The sequence below is a fragment of the Phacochoerus africanus genome, chromosome 16 (genome assembly GCF_016906955.1).
Source record: "Phacochoerus africanus isolate WHEZ1 chromosome 16, ROS_Pafr_v1, whole genome shotgun sequence".
In the NCBI taxonomy this organism is placed as follows: Eukaryota; Metazoa; Chordata; class Mammalia; order Artiodactyla; family Suidae; genus Phacochoerus; species Phacochoerus africanus.
Genome location: NC_062559.1, coordinates 23647033 through 23669228, shown reverse-complemented (window position 1 = coordinate 23669228; position 22196 = coordinate 23647033). Strand labels below are relative to the sequence as shown.

Here is a 22196-nt window from a genome sequence, read left to right as displayed (position 1 = left end):
TGTTTTTAACCCTTCTTAACTGTTCTAAGAAAATACTACCAAAAATGAATTGCATCATTACTGTTAACTTCATGTTAAAGTACATAACGTATATTTATACATTACATGTAACTTTAAATGAAATCTCAACTTCCATAAAATCTTTTTTTTTTTGTCTTTTCTAGGACTGCTTCCCGTGGCATATGGAGGTTCCCAGGCTAGGGGTCCAATCGGAGCTGTAGCCACCGGCCTACGCCAGAGCCACAGCAACGCGGGATCCGAGCTGCGTCTGAGACCTACACCACAGCTCACAGCAATGCCTGATCCTTAACCCACTGAGCAAGGCCAGGGATCAAACCTGCAACCTCATGGTTCCTAGTCAGATTCGTTAACCACTGAGCCATGATGGGAACTCCACACAAAATCTATTTTTTAATACTGTAGTAAAACTATAGCTTTATTGAAGATTCATCTTCTCCACGAAAACAATCACCAACCTAGAGTCTCATTAACATCTAAGCATACTTCTGGATAATTCTCTTCTGGTGTTTTTATACCTATGTTTCCCCCAATTCCCTTCCCTCATGCCCTCTATTTAAGAGGGACAAAATCTTTCTGGGGTCTTTTTGTCCTTGATCCCACCAGCACTGCCTTAAGTCAGAACCTCATCACATTTCATGCAGACTATTGTAAACACATATCTGATCTCCTTTGCCCCCACTCTTACAACCCTCAATTCACCTGTTATACCACCTCCACCTTTCTCCGCAAACCTTCTAAAAGTCAAATCTGATCTTGTGGTACCTCACTAACTAGTGCAATGCTCCCTCAACTGCATCTCTCTCTTATATCTATGAAATATATATTATCTTAAGTGCTGGACTGAAAGGGATTGATTTAACTGAATTTAACCTTAAATCACAAAATATGGACCCAAGGTTAAGGGAAAACCTATTAACATTTCCAATGTGCTTCAGGATTAACCTATTAGAAAATAGTGGATTTCAGCATTGGTTCTCAAACTGCGATACAAGTTAGAGCCTCCTATAACACTTGCTAGAAATGCCCAAATTCCCCTCAGACTTGCTGAATTTGAATATTAAGAATCTGGCCTAGCCATACGCATTTGTAATAATCCCTTCAATGATTCCAATGCACACCTAAACTCCAGAATCCAAGCAGAAACCCTCCTTGGCCTATAACATACTATTAGCAGGTCCCTGGCTTCCCAAGGTGTTTCATACCTCTCTCTCATCAACCTGCGGATCTCTGTATGGAGGGCTGACTACAAGGGACAACTATATCTACTAATCTTAAATATTCAGGTATTGCCCATTCTAAAAGCTTTTACTCATCTTCTATTTTGTTCTCCCAAACTTTTATAAAAATAATAGAATCCATACATTTACAATATAGTCCTTCAAATTATAATCCACACAACCACTCCACAAGACAGTATTCTTAATTTAGGGGAGAAAAAAAATCAATTTTAGGACGGGGCGGAGGGGAGGTTAAGAAATTTGTCCAAAGCGACCATGAGTTTGAGCCCCATCTGCTGATCACAACCAGGATATTTTCCACTGTGACATGCAGCCTCTTAGACAGCACTCTGAAGTATTGATTTACTCATCAGTTGACACATTTGTTTCTCTTTTTGGACATCCTAAGCTCCCTGAGGGCAGGCATCAACCCTGGTTTTGGCCTCAACATTTAGTTACTCATTAAGTGTCTGCTGAATGAAAGAAGGAATGAAACTCCTTGAGAGCAGTGACTATAAGTACGCCTATTTCATTTCTTGAATTCTTAAATTGAGCTCTGAATACACATCTTACTTAATAAATCTGGTCTGACCTGTAAATCTCATTGCTTAATTTTTTTAATGAGATATATTTCAGTACTGTACAAAAAACCGCACAGTCAGCAAAGGAAGGAAAATAAGCTTGTTCCAGAAAATAAAAATATCACTCTTTATTTTCTAATAATTGGAGATTTCAAATATTAAAGTTAATCTTTGCAACCATTTCATACCACAAGAGCAGGTAACTATAATAGTGTGGTTCTAAATGACAGAAATCCCAATGGCAAAGTTGATTAGTAATAGATGACATAAAGAAATTGAGCACTGGGAGTTCTCATTGTGGCTCAGTGGTAATGAACCTAATATCCATGAGGATTCGGGTTCAATCCCTGGCCTTGCTCAGTGGGTTAAGGATCTGACATTGCGGTGAGCTGTGGTATAGGTCACAGACAGCTCAGATCCCGCATTGCTGTGGCTGTAGGCTGTGGCGTAGGCTGGCAGCTGCAGCTCCTTGACCCCCCAGCCTGGGAACTTCACTAAAAAGAAAAAAAACAAAACCAAAGACAAAAAAACAAAAACCAAAATGCACTGAGTACTGACAGCTTATTTGCCAATCCACCTATATTAACCACTAAGCAATAGCATATTTTTCTATCCCTGTATTCTTCAACATTTGTCATTTTTTGAAACTAGTAAACATAACAGGTAAGCACAGAGTCAGTATACCTGTTTATAAATGTAATGTCCTTCCTTTCTAAACTTAATGTGTCTGGTATCTAACACATAGTACAACTACTTCCTTTCTGACACAGATTACATAGCAAAAGCAGTAAACCAGCAAAATTTAAAATTTTTTTCATTTGCAGACAATGAATGTTACTTTCAAAGTATTGGAGATTTTCCTAAGTTGAAAATATGCAAAAACTAGTGCTCCTTTAAGGATCTTATACTTTATCAGTTTCTGGCGTGAAAAAAAAAGTGACTATTCCTTTACAATCACTTTTGGAAATAAATCTATAACAAATAAGGAAAAAACTCTTCTAAAACAACATGATGTAGTGGAAAGTACAACAGACTGGCCATCAGGTGTCCTGGTTTTCTAGTTCTGGTTACATTACCAAATTGCTGTGTGACAGGGCTCACTGGTTGAGTTTTCTCACTTGATTAAAAAGTGTGTGGGGGAAGTAGGGGGCTTGAATGTCTTTACGGTTGTTTTCCAAATTGTAATTTTAAGCCACCCTACTCATTTTATTCTTCTACTCAGACCTAACTTCTGAAATATGAAACATTTGAATTGAATGTAATGATTCAATCTCCTACTGGATGGCACAGGATACAAAGGGTAAACTATAAAGTTAACAATTAATCTGGTAACTTCTCAAAAGTTGTCTAATCTTAACTTCTTAAACAAGCAGGTGTCGTCTGGATCCATTTAACACTACTAAGAACAGTTGTAAAAAGTACATCTCTGTTGACATTTCCCTTGGTGGTTCCTGGGTTCCAGTGGCACATACTCTGCAGGTGCTCACCAGGAGAGAGGGGAGTAAGGGACCCAAACAGCGTTTCAACAAACTCAATCACGGTTCAACCCAGCCACTGCAGTAAGATGCAGCCTGACAAGGCCTCCACCATAGAGCAGAACATCCCCACCCCCAGAAGTGCCAGCAGCCAATGTAATGAATGCTTCCGTCAACAACACACATTCCCCTTCCCACAGCAGAACGGCTCGCTCCCAACCCGCCATCTGGGGTTGGAACAGGCCGCACAGCACCAGCCTAAGAACCATTCTCAGACTCCAAAAGGCCAAGAACGGCAGGAGACCGAGATTCCCCTGAGCTTGGTTGCGGGAGAGCAGCATCTCCTACCAATGCAAAAAACGAAACAAGAGGAGAGAGAAACCAGGCCTGGGCTAGACTGCTGGAGAAATAAACCTTGTTCCTCTCCAATGGGGAGCAGTAGTAGTGCTTCCTGCCCTCGTTCTGAACCGATGCACTCGACTTCACTTCCTCCTGAGAACCTCAAGGGAGATTAAAAACCACCTTATGGGTCGTTTCATTCATATTTAGGCTTCAGTCCCCGATCTACACACTCCTGAAACCTCTGGCATTGTGAAAGAAGGTGCCCCCAAATCAGGCCGCAGGAGGATAAACGGGGGCCAGTACAGGGGCCCAACTACTAAGATCAAGCAGGTCCTGCGAGAAAATCCCCTTGAGGGGACTGTTTGTAAAGTTTGAGCCAGCAGCCAGGACACGGACCCGGGCCCGGCCAAGCTGGGCTCCAAGGCAGGCCTGCAGAGGTGACACTTCCCTGTTCCCAGGACAGGTCCGGGAGGTGGCGTCCGGCCGCGCCAGCCCGCACCCAGGAAGCCCGGCCAGAGGGGGCCGACGCGGAGACAGGGCCGCGAAAGGCCAGGCCTGCAGCCCGATCCTCCCCGCGCCGCTCCCGCCTCCTTCCCCACTCCCACTTCCCGGCCCTCCAGCCCCGGCCCAGGAGGTAAAGTAGGACGCGGCGACACGGATCTCGGCCACTCACCACACATTTCTTGCCGAGGAAGGTGAAGAGGGACTCGTTCTCCTGCGGGGTGAGCAGCAGGGACCCCACGTTGGTGACTCTCCGCGGCGGCGGCGGCTGCTGCGGGCCGGAGCTCATGGTTTCGCCGGCAGGGTTGGGAGGCCAGGGCCGTCTCCTCCGGCGAGTGGGCGAACGCTAGATCCCCTTCTCGGTGACAGGGGCGGGAGGAGGGGAGTCAGAGGCGCAGCATCTCGCAGCTCCTCTGGCACGGGGAGGAGGCCAAGGGAAGGAGGAGCCGTCGGCGGACCGCGCTGAGAAAGGGAAGCTCCCTGCTCCCGCCCGGCCAGGGTCTGGCCGGATGGTCGTTGTCCCTGCACTCCGGCGACTGCGTTAAACTCCCAACTCCTCCTCCTCCAACCCTCCTTCGGCGGCGGCGGCGGCCGCACAATCCAACATGGCAGCGGAGACGGGCGAGACCACAGGACGCAAGACGCGGGGGAGCGCGCCGGAAACGCGCGGCTGCGGGCCGGCCCCCCCCCCGCCCCCACGCGGCGGCTGGCTTCGCCGCGCCTGCCCGAGGCCACGCCCCCTTCCGCTGGCGCGCGGGCTGAGTTTTCCGACGCGGGGCGACGAGTCGCGCGCGCGGGCTCTGGCGGCTGGTCTCTCTCCTCTCCTGGTCTCGTTCCTCCCCTGTTCTCCGCGGCAGCTCTAGGAGAGAGGAAACGGCTGGTCTCCGCGGCCCAGCTCTGAGCTCCTCTTCTGCGGACGCACACCTTTGAGAAGCGTCAGCGCAGATCCAGGTCCGCCTCCTGGGAATACCTCTTATTTCTGGGGCGCGGCGGCTGGGCGTTCGCACTGCTTGTCAAAAAGGTTGGAATCTGGAGACGGAAAATAGGAGAAAAGACGCCCTCCTTTGTGCTCCTCGCCGGTTTCTTCAGAGCCGCAGGTGCCCGGGGTTTCTCCAAGTTTGTGCAGACTTCAACAGTGGGAGTGAAGGAACAGGCCTCTCCCAATGTTATGAAAGAGAGACCTTGCTGATTGGATGTTCCCGAAAAAGCAGACGCACTTAGAAGAGATTTCTACTCTGGCTGGTGTGTTTCGTAGGATACACGTATTAGTAACGTTTAAATTCAGACTCTTTTTCTCTGAAGGGTATTCCACACATTTTCCTTCGTTTAGTGAATTGGAAAATATTCCTTTTCCCCTCCTCATCTTTTCTTTCTCTCAAACTCCGGAGACCTCGTTTTCCTTTTATCCAAAATGAATGTGCCCGTTTTGGGATGTCCCCAGGAAAATTCATTATCTTGTGTATCATTAGTAAATCTTGGGACCTTCAAAAAAAAAAATTGCCTCAGAATATTGAAAGCTACCTGGGATAACCCCCTTTGTTCAGTAAGTTAAATACTAAACAGCTGTCTTAAGACGGTGTTTTGGAATATGGAAATGATGAGTAATACCCACTGCTGCGATTTATAGAGTAACCATCTGACTTCTCCACTTTAAAGAAATTAGCATATGTTGCATCAGCTTTACCATCATGTTTATTATTTAATTTCAATTAAAAAATTACCCATATCAAACTTAAGACATTTATGCCAGGTAAAATTTGGTAAAACTATTTGATTAAAACATTTCTGAAAACTCCCAGTACAAATCTTTGATGTACTAAACAGACTGATAAACTGCTGTCGATACATTTTGAGAATATTACTAAAAATTAAAATTTAAGCTGCTCTTAATGAAATTAGCTAAGTAGGAATAAATCTACAAAGGCAAATAAGATCATATAGTCCTAGTAGTCCTTGCATAAAATGTGGATATTTCTAAATTAAACTTGATGAATAATAATGCTAGGGGAAAAGGTGATTTAAATAAAAGCAAGCAGACTTTTTATAAAATAATTAGGTTTAGAAAGGCAGTAGTAGAAATGAAAACCAGGAGTTGCCCCTGAATTATAGAGCTAACAAAATAAACTTTGAAGCTAAATCAGTTTGTTGTATAAAAGTGAGGTTCCTGTGAATTAAAGCTTCAGTGACAGTAGAAAATATTACATATTCTTGAGCAGTAGAAATTAGAGCCCTAATATTTTCCAACCTGTGAACCAAAAGAGTTAATAAAAGTAGAGGCTTCAGATAGGCCTCAAATGGAGTTCTTGTTCTGCCATTATACCCTTATGGACTTTGGACAAGTTGCTTTTCTGAGTTTGTTTCCTCTGAAGTAATTTCTGTTTAATAAAGGTGTACAATAAACAGAAGTAATCAAACCTACTTCAAAGTTATAAAATTTATAAAGGTAGCATGTATAAAGTACCTGATACAGAGTGGTTGCTCAAATACTACTTGTCTGTCATTGACCATCATAGCCTGTTCTGCCTTCCCTTAACTAAGGTGTGAACAAACATTCAGTTGATATGTGTGTTTTTACCTTTGTTCTATATAAGCTTCCTACTTCAAAAACTGTCCTTCATATTCAGAACTCTATATAAATTCTTCAAATATGTCATGGTGAATTGGGTCACAATTTCTTTGTTAGAATTTCTAATTAGGCTATATATTATGTCACAGAAGCTGTGTATACCAAAAGTACAAAACTTTTTAAAGCTATAAATCTAGAGACAGAATCATATTAGTTTCTAATTAATAAAACCTGAAAGATAGCAATTTTTAGCCCAGAAATGCCAGCTTTTAAAACTTGCAGAATACAGAATATTTTGAAGATGGGAGAGAGGGACGTGGAAAAGGACTGTGAAAAAAGAGCTGTAAGAGAATAGATGAATGGACGGTAGCTATGGGTTGAGGAAACTGTCCCTGCTAAGACTGGTTGGGTTCCAATCACTTCCTAACCTTTTGTTAGCCTAGACTCTTTTTTGTTTTGTTTTGTTTTTCTTTCAGGAAATTTTATATATATCATGTATTCTAAATGTATATTTCTGACGGTTTGTCCTTGTTCTTATTTCTTTAGAAGTGAAAATGGAAGATTATAACCACCATAGGCTTTTTTTTCACAAGTTCAAAATGTTTCTATAACTTTTCCCAAAAATTTTAACTATGATTTTGTTAACAAAATTGCAACTTAAGTTCTTATTTTCTATCCCTTCGTTGTTATTTTTGCTTTTCTCTAGGCTTCCCCCCCCCCCAACATTTGGTTCTTAAAACGTGGAAAATGTAAGCATGAACATTGCATTGGAAATAGGACTTCCTTACTCTCATGAACATGTGAACAAGCAGCATTTGGATATCCCCCCCTTACCATGCATACAAGGATTCTATTTTTCCACATTCATCCTGATAGCACGTACCAGCTGTATTTGTTTCAAAAGTTTTAGCAAGTCCCCTTCTTCCATTCTTGATAACATATCCTCTATTTGGCAGAACATAAGACATCTTTCTCTCTGTTTTCTTTGGCAACTTACTTTCTTATCTCAAATTCTTTTCACTCGGTTTGAGAGACTGGATTTGATCCAGGAAATAAGAAGCATTCTATTTCCCTTCACCTAAGCACCTTGAAGTTTGTAAGCTAGGTTAAGAATACTGTAGGGATTTTATTTTGCTGTACATATAAAATGCATAAGCTGTATTCAAATGTCTGCGAATATCACTGAGTAAGGCATTCTTGTTTAATTTCTCCTGTTTCCCTTTCCTTGACTCAATTAGATTTTTTCCTAGGCCTTTTATTTTCTTCTTTCTTTGCTATGATACTTTAAGGTAAGGTCCTCATTTTAACAGAAAGAGAGTAAAATGAGAAAATGAAAGTAACTTATTTATGGGAATAAGGGCATATTTTTTAGATGCCATTACCATTATACTTTACCAGTTTCTCCTGTCCTGGTGCTTTATTAATCCACTTTTCTTCTTTACAAATGTCATTGTTTATGTGCTGTTACAAGTCCTCTAAAACACCCTGTTCCCCTTGATAATGTTAATAATTTAAAATGTAGTGACACCCTTCATTGTGGGGAATGTAGAGGTAGCTGCACACAGAGATCTGTGGCATTCAGCAACCTTTGTAGTCATAATTACCAGTACTGACATGCTGCTTCCCTGGGGGCAGAGCTGAGTTACAGAGATAGAACCCGGATACTGCAGGGGCGATGAAGGTCACTTCCCCATGCAACCTCCAGGTGCCATGGGTGTAAAATATTCAGGTTGTAAAACGTCTCTCCATGTTTATGAGAATGTTGCATATAGCAGTGTTTAAAAGAATTTGTGCTAGTCCTTGTTCTCCCAAATTAAATTCTTTTTCATCAACTAAAATCTTGAAAAGTAAGCTAGTAAATGATAAACCCTACCTTCCCCATTAAATTCATTTTGAATGCAAACCTCTCTGGGGCTTACTTTTTTTAAAAAGTAGATAGCTTGTTTACAACCCATTCTAATTTCTTATTGATCTTATTGCAAAATTGAATTCTTAATTAAGCTAGTGACTTACCAGTAATAATTACTACCACTAGTTTCCAGATACCTGATACATACCTTTATTCAAGAGATGATTTGAAGACCTATGTGCATTATAGTTCACAGGATGCAGCTTACTGGGTTTTGGTTTTTCACTGCTCATTAACTTTAATGAATATTCAGTGGCTCTCAGGTGAATTATTCTAGATGAGAGGGAAACAACATTGGCTTCTTTATTATAATGTGGCTCAAGGTCAATCTACATTATAGATGAGTAGGCAGTTTGGTTACTTGTGATGATTTGAAGATGCCACACGTCTCCACACATTAATTGGGAGGAAGCATATAGACTCTTCTTTCTACGTATAATTTTTTTTGTAGTTGTATTGATCAAGTTTGTTATATCTATTTCAGTAATTTTTGTGTTCATTTTTATTCCTCTTTCCTACTTCAGGTTTATTAGTAGTTCATTTTCCATTTCAAAGTTGAAATCCAGGCTTATTCATTTTCTTTATCTTCTTAATTGAGATTTAAAAAAAGTGATTCATTCACATGCTCTAAAATATAAAATAGTATTACAAAGCTTGTAACAACAACAAAACCCAGACACTCCATGCTTTCTTCTTTATCCCCATATGTTCTCCCTAGAGTCGACTGCTTTGAACTGTTTCTTTTGGTATTTATGTATATATTTCTAAATAATATACTAAACTACTATGTATTGATTGATCAGTTTAAAGCTTTATCATTCTAGAACTATAAATGTAATAAATTCATTGAGTAATATAGAAAAATAAAATAAACACATTCCTCAGAAGAAAAAAATTTAAAGCTTTATCTATTAACTTCTCATTATATATGATGGGGATTTATTTCTCTTAAACTACCACTTCCCTATTTCTCCTCCCCCAATATAGTTATAGCACAATTTGTGTGTAAATCATTATCACATAGAATAATGTATTATTCTCTGAGTCAAATATTGCACTATGAATATAGTATTTACATTCTTGGACTACTTTAACTTTGTATTTATTTCCCCTTCAATGACTTCCTCAAATATTCTTTTATTTAATTGTTTCATTTCTTCCATATATATATATTTATATATATATATTTATAAATATATATATATATATATATATATATATTTTTTTTTTTTTATGGCTGCTCTCGCCACATATGGAAATTCCTGGGCCAGGGATCAAACTTGAGCTATAGCACCTACCCAAGCCACTGCAGTGACAATGGCAGATCCTTAACCCACTGCACCACAAGAGAACCCCTTCCAAATTCTTCAACAATTGTAAAATCTCACCTCATACTATTATTTCCCAGTAATCAAATGTATCAAGAATCTATTAGAGGTACTTCTGTTGTGCTTGTGTGTTTATTAGAGACCTCTCCCCTAGGGCCCTCTACTGTCCTATGTTATTCTAAACTATTGCTGTCTTGACCATGTGACTGTTGTCTGGGATTTCCCTTCACCTCTTTTCTGAGTTGAGCTCTCTATTTCTTGGATGCTTTGTTAACTATCTTGGATTATTCCCTTATTTTGGTAGTATATGTCCATTAGAGACTTCCCTAGAAAAATAGAGAAAGTAACACATTTTTGAGACCTTGAAGATCAGATCATGTCATGTCTTATTCTAATCTCCCAAGTGGTTGATAGTATAACAGGGTCTAGAATTTCAGATTAAAAACCACTGTCCTTCAAAATTTGAATTTGATTTCTAATCTTAACAATGCTATTGAAATATGACGATGTTATTCTGATTCTGATTCTTTGTGTGTGACTTCTTACTAGCTTTAGAAGTTTTTAGGATCTTCTGTTTGCTCATGGAATTCTGAAATTTGATGATGTACCAATAGTGAGATCTTTTTATATTCATTGTACCGAGTATTTCAAAGATCCTTTCTATCTAAAAACTCATGTCCTTTAGTATGGCAAAGTTCTCGTGTTACTTTCTCATCATTTTCTGCACTCAGTTTTTCTCTTCTCTTTCTGAAATGCCTGTTGGTTAAATGTTAGACCTCTTGATTCATTCTATACAACTAGAAACTACATCCACATTTCACTCTGGAACTGTACAGCAAACTCTCATCTGTCATCTCTGGACATGGACACCATAAATCCAATGCTAAAATTAGGAACTGGAAACTAGAACTCTTCTGGGTTTCTAAAAGCTATATATTTCTGCTGCCATCTTGGCCATAATGGATTACTTGTACCACCTGCTTCTTTCTGTGCTTTGAAATCACAGTTGCCCATGAGTTGTCTGTTTAGAGAAAAGTCACAAACCTGGGCCCTAGCTGCAAGAGAGCCTGATCTTTCAGGTTCAGCTTTAGGGATCTGAAGATTTATAAAGTCAGAAATTTCCTGGATGAGTAAATAGGATGAGTATTTGTAGGTACTCAGCAACTAGTTAATTCAGTTAGGAGAAGATGGCAAGGGACAGTAGATCTTTAGGACATTAAATGACTGGAGAGGAGATCTTTTTAGACAAAGCAATAATATAAAATATTAGACGTGACTAGTACTTGTTTTCCAATTTTTTGAAAGTGATAGCGTTATGTATAATGTATTATATGTGTATTATATACATACATACATATAAGTATTATACAACTTGTCTCTTGGGAGTAAGCAGTCCTTTTTATAGCATTTTTTTTTGTCTTTAATAAGAACTAGCAATGTAATTTTTCCTCCAAAACTAGGTTATTTGCCCTTGAGAAGTTGATAATGGTTGAATGGATTAGTACTATAATAAGGTCATACATTTTGATGTCATTTATCTGTGAATAGCTGTTTAGCTGATCTGTTAAAGAAGATTGTAGTATGTCATTTTAATATAGCATAATACATTGTCAAAGCCAGTGATATACAGATTTTACATTTGGAAATTATAATTATTTTTAAATGTCTGTTTCTTCCATTTTTAATCTTAAGGCTCTCCGAGAGCTGAGATCTTGTCTTCTTCATCTTAGTATCTTCTTATTCATAACATTGAACCTATGTGATATTAAGTGTATTCTTGTAAACCAAGTGATCACTTCTGATCCAAGGCACAATATATGAATGTTTTTCAAACGATACAAAGATGGACATCCTCTGAAGGCAAGTCAAGAACACTAGAGTCTTGTCCAGACTCTGCTACACAGTACTAAGCATGTGATATTCTGAGAGCACTTAGAGAAAAAATACAATCTGCAGAAGTCAGCACACAACCTAATGGGAGCAGAGACAGGGATTATGGCTAACAAGTAGACAGGAATGACAGCCACCTTAGATGGCCAGCAAGTTGATGCAAGTCCAGAGCATGGAGTGATTTTTTTTTTTTTTTTCCCAAGCAGCCTAAGGTATCCAGGGCCCCAGTTTGAGAGGAGAAATGTAGGGTATATTGTTAGGGATTTCTGGAAATAATAGTTTTTAGCTTGATGCAGTTGCCAGAACAATAAATCAAGGCTTGATTTAGTCTGGGAAAGCAACTCTGTAAGCAAAGACTAGAGTAAGAACAAGAACCAGGACAAAATGCAATAGACTAACATCCCTAGGGGCCTGAGGAGATAGACGAATAGTTTTCAAAATGTGTATCCTGACCAGTAGCAGTTGGGAACTCATTAGAAATATAAATTCTTGGGCCCCACTTTTGAGTCAGAAGCTGCATCGGAAATACTGGGGGTAGCCCTCATCAGTCTATGTTTAAAAAAGCCTTCCTGGTGATTATGATGGACGGAACTTCATGAGGATCCAGGGGATTAAATTTACTGCCACCAGCAACCACCTTCTCACCCCCTTGCCCCAGCATATGACAGGTAGCATTATATGACAGACTATGTGAACCCCATTCCTTTTTTGAGAGGGAACTACAAGCCACTGGAGTTTATTCGCATCTGTTGAAGGCCTAAATAATGTAACTGTAGGTACAATGTCTTCTTTGTCCACATCTGGCAAAACAGCTGCTAGGGCAAACAGGGATTAGCTGTTCTAATCCAGGTTCTCATATTAACTAGCCATGTAATCTTAGTGAAGTTACTCAACTTTTGTATGCTTCCATTGACTCCTTTGTGAAATGGAAGGAGTGATTTAATGGTTGCTAAGGTCCTTTTCGGCTTTAAAATTGTATAACCGATCCCATGGGAAAAGACATCCAGCATTTTAAAAAGTAATGGGTAAAAAGGCAATACATAAAAGAATATAAACAATATGATTTTTTCATATTGCAAATAACCTCTTGGTAGCATAAAAATGAATAGTATATAAGTCTTATTACAAGCCTGCATCTATTGGAAGAGGAATTGTTAAGAATTACAATCCCCTGAGCTTAAAATACTGCTTTTAATTACCTCAGTAGAAAAGAATGGGTAATTGGTGACTATGGTTTCATGGAGGTATTGTTCTAATATGTACCATTTATGTTCAAAACTGGATTGTATAATAATAATTGTTAAATCAGTCATGCCTCTCAAATCCCCATGGCTAGACATTAATATTACCAGTTTGTTTGTTTTTTAATAGTTGAACATTCAAATAATTTAGCCAGTGAGCGGTCATGTTAAAATAAGTTCCTTATTCCTTGTTTGGGAGTCAAGAGACCTTAGCAATTATTAGTTCAAACTGCTTATTCACCAATGCCTAAAAATGGAAAAGGCAAAAAGTATAAGAAAACATGTGGATATATTTGGCTTGTTACATAACAGCTGTTAATTAAGTGTGTCTAAACATTTCATTGAGAGGCAGCATAATATAATGAAAATAATGCAGTAATTATAGTCAGACACACCTAGGTTGAAGACCAGCTCTACAGTGGTCAAATTACTTCACTGTACCTCAGTTTTCTCATCTGTAAAGTGCAGATAATACTTATCTCATGGGATTGTTGTAGGGAGTAAAATTGAAAAAAAGATGTATGTAACAGTACCTGCTGAAAAGCCTGGCACTTAATGGTAGCTCAGTAAATGGTAGCTGTTACTCCTAAGTAGAACTGAAGTTCAAGGATCTCAAAGATTCTTGATAGTATTTTTTCACTTAGCTATATTTACCTGTACTTTATAAACATGTGTAACCTGAAAACCCTATATAGAGTATGGAACCAGTTTTTTAAACTTATTGCATCCTCTGTTTTCTCAGTTCTTAAATTTCCAATACCAAAAATATATTTTGTGCCATATCATTAGTAATTACAAATTTTCATATTATTTTAAGATTGAATCCTTAAGTCTTAATAATAGAGTACCAATTTTATATTACTATTTAAATTATTCCTGTTTTGTTGAGAATTTATTTGTCCTCTAGAGATTAAAAAAAAAAAAAAACATAATGAATGCTTGTATTGGAGCAGGTCCCTAGAAGCAAAGCCTGAAACTGGGATTTAGGCACACAAAAGTTATTGAAGGAATGTTCTTCATCAAGGTTTTATAAGGGAAGGGGAAATAGCTATGTAAATGACTCAGATGAAGTGTAGCCTTAGCCTCTCCAAGAGCAGGAGCACTGGAGCATAAATCACTCCACAGAAATGCTACCTTGATGCAAGAGGATCAATCTTCTGTGTGTCATTTATTACACACTCAGCCACTGGCTTTGGGAGGAGGAAGCGATTTGGGTGATGACTCCCATTAGCCAAAGGCAATGCCACATCTCTGGAGACGGGAGCAACTGTGAGCCCTTAGCAGGTAACACCCAGTATCTGGGAGCTGGGTTCATGGACTGGTCAAGGTGAACTACCAACAATGTAGTTCCTTTAAGGGCAAGATTTTGAAATCCATGATTTTCCTTTGCACTCACAGCATGCCAAATGATAATCTCTAGGTTTGTATGAGCTAAAATTTGGCCCACACTCTTATGCAAGTCGTGGGCCTTGGTACCAAGAGGAGACATCTTTTGCTAATTCCTACAAAAGCATTGAATAGACTAGTGACAATCTGAAGCATCAGCTGCAAGTGAAGTTCCTCAATAACTAGTCCTAGCAGGGCAAGAAGGCAATACTGACAGGTGTTTAAGGTAAACATAGTACTTGGATATAAATTATCTCTATCAAATCCAATAATTGTTTTTCTCTGCTTGGTTGGCATTTAGTCTTTATTTAACTTGCTAGCTGGGATAAGTAAAAAGTAATCATTTCTTAGTCTCTAAAGCACCTAGATTCTTGCCTTCAGCTCCAACTGATTCCAACGAGGAAAATCATAAATTACTTAAAACATTTAAGACAGAATGAATTTAATCCAGGAAATTGTTTTCAAAGGCAATAGGGATGCTGAAAAGCCAAATAGGGAACAATAGGAGCTAAATTAGCAACAATACAAAGTCAATTTGAGGCTGGAGGGACAAAGGGAAAAGGTAGAACTAGAGTCACCTAGCAGTTGCTGGAACAGCAGTTGGCCTATTCAACAGAAGCTGGGATCATGGGGGGCGCAGGGGTGTTGGGGGCTGGTGGGGGCAAGTCTGCTGTCAGAGGGGCCTGCTGGAGAAGGAAAAGGGAGACATTTTCTGACTTCTGTCTTTCCCCAGTCCTCCAGTCCTGCAAGTGCCTGTCATCGGGTGAACCCAGCTGGAAATCAGCTGATTTGGAAGCTGGGAATTGTATCTGGTAAGAGTGACCCTTTACAGAACAGAACTGAGCAGAGGAAGGGTGAAAAATTGGTTTGAAAGCAAATTCTCAAGGACAAGTACAATATTATTAGCTGAAATAACCTTGGGAGGTTGTATTTGGCCTTCTAAGTTTCCAGTCCCAGTATCTGATTCAAAGATATCAGCGTATATATGTTTTCAAATTCATTTCCTCTTGGCTGTACTTTTCCCATCAGAATTTCTGCTTATTGCTAGTTTTCAAATCTGCTTATTGCTAGTTTTCAAATCACTTTCAAATCAGATTCTACATGCCATCTTTATCCTTCTATATTTTCCTATAATAGATACCTATTCTTTTTAAAAGCTGATACTCGTTCTCTTGAGTAATTGTAGCCACATTTATATCTTGTGACCTTACCCTTAAAAAGTCACATCTAAGGTTTTAAGGACCTTCTGGCCATAGAAGACTGGACCAGGGCTAAATACCTAATATCTGCTGAGTTAATAAATTTGTTTCCTGAGATCTGAGAATCACATGTTCTAGATAATTGTATATGCTAATTACATGAATGAAGGACTATGAATGAAAGGAACGTGGGCTAGCCATTTTCTGCTGTGTTCATGAAGGAAGAGAAAGCAATTTTTAGAGAGAAATCAGAATGAAGAAGACTTAAAGGACAAAGCAAAGATGAGAGATCATGTGCTCTCTAGAGCGGGAGATAAAAGGAAGAGAAGCCTGTGCCCCCTTTAGCTTTCTAGTTCCTAGGTGAGGCTCAGTATCAGTTCCTTCTCCTGGATTCTCCATTGTCCTATATAAATTCCTCTTTTTTGGGGTTTATTCCAGGTATTTCTGAAACCACATCTCAGATGGGACTTGAATCCCCAATCTTTCAACTAAAAACTGCACAACTCATCCCAGGACTTAATGAAGCTCAGGTTCTTTATGTCTCAATGCAGAAGGAATTCGGGGAAAGGCAAAGTGATAGGTAAGAAGTAGATTTATTAAAATAGGATGTTTGTGAAGGATACAAGCGGGCAGGAAAGTGGGCTGCATTTTTCTAATCAAAGGAAAAGTGGGGAGAGGGAGAAGACCATCTTCTTGAAAAGATGTTTCAAGAAAATGGGGTGTGAGAAGATAGTCATGTGCCAGGTCTCAGGTGAGTCTCTGGGATGGGCCACTAAGAGGGTCCTTGGCTTCTCACAGGAGAAAATGCAAGAGTGAGCCATAGTAAAGTGAAAGCAGGTTTATTTAGAGAGATACACATTTCATAGGCAGAATGAAGTCCATTTCAGAAGGTGAGAATGGCTCTGGAAGACACACCCCCTATAGGCAGAGTATGGATCATCTCAGAAGGCTAGAGTACCTTGGGCTGTGGGCCTGGTTAGTTTTTATGGGCTGGGTAATTTCATAGGCTCATAAGCAGGAGGATTATTCCAACTATTTTGGAGGAGGGGTGGGGATTTCTAGGAATTGGCCTGTGGATATGCTGTGTAGCATGCTAATGTTTATTACAGTGAACATATAATGAGGCTCAAGGTCCACTGGAAATCAAACCTTCTACCATCTTGGGCCTAGTTGGTTCTAACCAGTTTATGTGGTATCTTCAATGGCTATGTCTTTCTTTTCATGGTTGTGCCCTGCCCCCTTCCCTCCTGTCTCATTTCTCTTACTGGCAACTAAAAAATCCTTGACTAAGATAACATCTTAAACTAATTTGAACAAGTGGTTTAAAAATTGTTACATATTTTCTTTCTTACATTTCCATTTTTCCTGCTTTAGAATAGTTAGGAAGATAAAGACAATGGAATGCTGGTACTTCTTTTTCACCTGGATACTCTTTGTACTGAAAACTTTTGTGTTTACATTACACTCACTTAGATTGGGACTCTGAATCCATGTAAGAGGGAAGCTCTAATAAGCATCAGAACTGACTTGGTATGATGACTCAACTCCTACATAATGAAGGTATCTGTGTGCATCCACATTATAATGTTCTGACACACATAAGGAGCATGTGTCACCCTGTCACAATTTCCTGTTTTAATGCAGGTTCATACAAATCCCAATCTTATCTTCTTCAGGCCCTCCAAGCATGATTGGATTTACTCAAGATCTGCAGTTCCAACTGATAAATCCTTAAAGACAACTTGCACGAATTTGAACTCATCTTTGTTGCTAATCTTTCTTCTTCAGGTATTTTCTTGTCTTAGTGAATAACACTGCCAGGTACTCTTTTCCAATCAGAAACCTCAAAACTATCCTGTTCTTCTATCCCTCATGTTGTCCTTGTCCTCTAATCTCCAGCCACTATATCCTGTTGGTTTTACCTCTATTCATTCTCTGTCATCTCTCTTTCATCTCTTCTGCCCATGCCCCAAATCAGACTATCACTGACTGCCTTCCTAGTTTCCTTGTTTTAAATTTCACTGTGCTGCTCACTAGTTCATCCTGCACATTTTTACTAGCAAGTGAGATGCTGATCATGTTGCCCTCCCTAAAAAAATTCTTCAGAGATTCCTTGTTACTTAACAGGGTAATACTTAAGCTTCTTCCTTAGATATAAAGACCCTTCAATATCTGTCCCTTCCTCCTTATTCAGTTCCTACTCTGGTAACTCCTCCCCCTGCACTCAAGCCTCATGCTTTACCCTCCATCAGTGCTTGTGATGTGAGTCATCTCACATCTTATTCCCTCTGCTTGGAATGTTCTCTCTCCTATTTCCTTAAGTCTGTGTGGCAAGCTCTCCTTCAACCATCAGGACAAGGATTTACCACTTTTGTGAAGCCTTTTCTGAATTTCCCAGGTAAGGTGCCCCTCTTCCTCTGTGCCCACATTGAAACTTGCACACCGTTCCACTATAGCTTAAAATGCATTAAATTTATTTGTATTTATTTGTTTCCTCATTTGATTCTAAGGTGATGGATCCTGTATTTTATGTGCATATAACTCCATATATGTGTATTTTTCAGACACATAATCCCCCATAGCCTAGCACACATTCTCAGTAAATATTTGTTGACTAAGAATTGAAGAAACATAAAAGGGAAGGGAGGAAAGAAAGGAATGTAGGGAAAAACTAAAGGTACACTATTCAAAGTTCTAAGATACTACTTCAGATTCCTTGTAGTTGTCTATCTCCTTTTCTTCCAAATAAGCTTAGCTCTCCCAAGGTGAAATATTTGAATCATGGCTAAGACTTCTGTTCTTACCCATTTGGATATAAATGCTGAACCCATTCTCTGCAGCCAGGTAAGTTCCTTCAAAATCCAGCTGTTTTCATTGGAAGAATTTTTGTCAGGTACCAGTTCCTTTATAATCTTACTTCCTTTTCTTTGACACTCCTGATACATAACAATCTTAGAAGCAATGAAAACAAAATTTTCTTTAGAAGGTGGCAGTGACTCTTAATGATAGAAGTGCATTCAGTAATACCACTGTATTGCTTAGGAATGATATGATATATTTAAATAATCTGAATATTTCTACTGCAAAAATGCAGCATTAAAGACTTAGAAGCGGAGTTCCCGTCGTGGTGCAGTGGTTAACGAATCCGACTAGGAACCATGAGGTTGCGGGTTTGGTCCCTGCCCTTGCTCAGTGGGTTAACGATCTGGCGTTGCCATGAGCTGCGGTGTAGGTTGCAGACGCGGCTCGGATCCCGCGTTGCTGTGGCTCTGGCGTAGGCCGGCGGCTACAGCTCCAATTCGACCCCTAGCCTGGGAACCTCCATATGCCGCGGGAGCGGCCCAAGAAATGGCCAAAAAAAAAAAACAAAACAACAACAAAAAAAAGACTTAGAAGCTAATCATTTTGAATGTTTTATTCACCAATCAAAAAATATATATATTAATCAAAAACATAAATTTCTCAAGGAAAAATGAACATACTTTTCTTCCTGGAAGTTCTTAACATTTTATTTCTTTTGAATTAACAAAGCTATAAGTGATAAATAAAGAAAAGAATTGTGACTCTGAGAGTGAAGAAAGGTGATAATCAAGGTATGATGTTGCTAGTGTAGAACAATCTTATTTCCTGAGCAAGTTGGAGCAGTCAGTATAGGTAAAGAGAGAAGTTGACAGTATACAATTGTTGGGAATACAGTATGTTAGGATTTTTGTAAGTCAAGGTTTAAAATGTAATCATTAGGTGGGGAAACCAGTGCTCTTAAGACAGTATCAGGTATCTGCTGATTTTATGGGAAATATGGTAAGAAAGAGACTTACATTCTCTTACTCTAATATTCTGCCCTTAATTCCCTTTTAGTTTCCATAAATTTCTAAGTAATATATACTAATGAAATATTTTTTCTTGTAAACATTTATGCAAGTAAAAGAAAAAATAACTTTTAAATGTTTAAATTATCAGAAATGAAGGCTTAAAAGGAAACAACTGCTTTTGTAGTTCATCTTTCTGGAGTCAGCATTTCTTCAACTAATTCACTACAAAAACAGTCACAGTCTTTATCTTAGTCTTCATACTGATTTAAACCAAGGCAATGATTGAAACTATTTCAGACCTAAAAATAGAAAACAATATTCTCTTCCTGCTTCCTTAGTATAGCTTAGTGTTGTCTCAAGGAGCTCTATTCTCTGGATATGTTCTATCATTCTCTTCTGTTAGGTCAGGTTTTGTTTTTTATAGTTTTACTCTTCCTAAAGCCATTTTAATTTCCTTCTGAAGATAAGCTTTCCAAGGCCAGCTCCTGATGTTCCTCTCATTTGCCTGTTGCTTTTGTTCCACTATAATACTTACTCTTTCTTCAACAAATAGATTCTTAAGTTTCCCACTCTCCAGTTTCTGTTCCTATAGTTCCTAACTGAAAAGTCCTACTAAATGTGGATTTCTAATAGCATATTCTGTTCTGAGGGACATCATGTTGACACCTTACCTATAATGAGAAGGTACCTAATTGTAGTTGCTGGAAAACTCTTTGAATCACAAAAAGCCTTTTCTTTTTGTCATTAATAATACTTGCCTTTGTTCTCTCGATTTTCAAAGCATTGGAGTCTGTCCTCAATTAGAAATATAGAACACGCGTCCTTAAAAACCACCTCAGACAGCATAAACCATATTTTTTTTGCTATTCAGCCACTCCCTAAACCCAGAGAGAAATGTGGGATTTTAATGCTTTCCATTGAAACCCCTAGGTAACCTAACTTTTATTTTTGCATTAAATTAGATCCCTGGGAGGCTGCATGGTTGTACTGCATTAACTTAAGCCCCTTATAGAATCAAATGCACTAACTTATAGTGTAAAAACTCTTGACTTTAATAGAAGAGTATTATAAGAAAAAGTATTATGAATTTACTTTCATATTGAAGACAAAACTTTTCTTCAGGAGATATTTTTCTTAATTAAGTTTATAGTCTCTATAAGTGTTGAATGAGAAGTTTCTTTTGGAATTTAGTTACAGAGAATAAGCTCCCCAGAAATCCTTTCTGATAAAAATTTTAAAATAAGATATATTTTTTCCACCCCTACCTGCCCTACTCCAGCCTGCTTGGATAGTCAGAACAAAATTTGTTGCTATCATATCAACTATGTGAGTACCTTCAAAATTTCAGACATTTGCACAATAGCTTCATGATGTTTACCATATCCTCATATCTCCAGAAGAATTTATATTCTAACTTTAATTAAATCATTTTTTTTTTACTTTAGCAAATATATTTTAAAAGAACACTTGGGTTTGATATGCTAGCTATATTTTTAATCCACATCAAAATATTAAACTTAAAATTATTTGTATAATGCTTAAAATCATCTCATGTACTGTCAGTAGTGTATATATCATATACTGGAAAACATTGAACTGTGTTCACTTAGAGTTGGCTTATTTTGCCTTCCTGTATCGCTCTGATTTTCTATTAAATAACTTTATGGTGTATGTCTTTTGTTGCCTCAGAATGTCTTTGCTAGAAAGGACTTTTGACTGCAGGTGGTAGACTCTAAGAGCAACCAGATTATTTAAAAAAAAAAAAGAAAGAAAGAAAAGAAAAGGAGAAGGAAGAAGGAGAACTGGGTATATTCACTGACCAGTGAAAAGGCCTCTTAATATAAACCTCTAAGATTTAGCTGGACCTAGTGTTCATTGATGTCAGTAGGTCTCAGCCCTTCATTCTCCTCTACGTTTCAGCTTTATTCAGCCATGATTCTTTTGCAGGCTGTCTCAATGTGCTGGCTACCTGCAGCTTCAGGACTTATCACCTACCTTTTTCACTATAATTCCAGGAAAAACACACAAGCACATTCCTCTTTTCCCACAGCTAGAGCAAAAGTCTTAGGTCTGGTTCTCATCGCCCTGACCAGCATCATGTTACTTAACTAATCACTGTAGCATGGAGTTTTGCAGTGTTCTGGCTAGTAAATCTGCATCATTCACCTGGGGAAGATAGGTTAGTTCTGCCCACAAAATATATGCTAATAGTAAGGTAGATAGCTTCTAAAGTAAATGAGGGGTGTGGTTACCAGGTGTAGTGGACTGAATGTTTGTGTCTCTTCTCCCCCAAATTCATATGTTGAAATCCTAACCCCCCAAATGTGATGTTAACTGGAGGTGACACCTTTGGGAGATAATTTGGTCATGAGGGTGAAACCTTCGTGAAGGGATTAGTACCTTTAAAAAAGGGATTCCAGAGAGTTCTTCCCTCCGCTCCCTGCCATGTGAGAATAAAATGAAAAGTGCCACCCAGAAGAGGGCCCTCACTGTCATCCAGCCACGCTGGCATCCTGATCTTGTACTTCAGTCTCCAAAATTGTGAAATAAATTTCTGTTGTCTATAAGCCAATCAGTGCATGGTACTTTGTTATAGCAGCCTGAACTGATAAGACATCATTGGTAGGGAAAATGGATGCCCAGATAGGGAAAAATACCAGGTGTACACCAAAAAGTAGGGTTGCCAGATTTAGAGAGGGGAAAAAAAGCAGGATAACCCAGTTAAATT

General features: G+C 38.9%; 1 protein-coding gene and 1 long non-coding RNA gene across 3 annotated transcripts in view; one reads left to right on the top strand and one right to left on the bottom strand.

Annotated features, from left to right (window-relative positions):
* The window catches only part of WASL (WASP like actin nucleation promoting factor), a 66673-nt gene extending 61405 nt beyond the window's left edge, over positions 1-5268 (bottom strand). The window contains exon 1 of the mRNA XM_047762982.1: positions 4310-5268. Within this exon, the coding sequence (XP_047618938.1) occupies positions 4310-4426 (117 nt within the window). The 5' untranslated portion in view covers positions 4427-5268. The remainder of the gene's footprint in view (positions 1-4309) is intronic.
* A 41-nt stretch (positions 5269-5309) lies between these two features.
* Positions 5310-22196, top strand: part of LOC125117243 (uncharacterized) — a 51234-nt gene continuing 34347 nt past the window's right edge. The window contains exons 1-3 of one of the 2 annotated variants that reach the window (XR_007132555.1): positions 5310-5379; positions 15191-15269; positions 16095-18054. This is a non-coding gene — a long non-coding RNA (uncharacterized LOC125117243). Of the gene's footprint in view, positions 5380-15190; positions 15270-16094; positions 18301-22196 lie in introns of those variants that run through there. The other variant, XR_007132554.1, reaches the window with a different exon arrangement.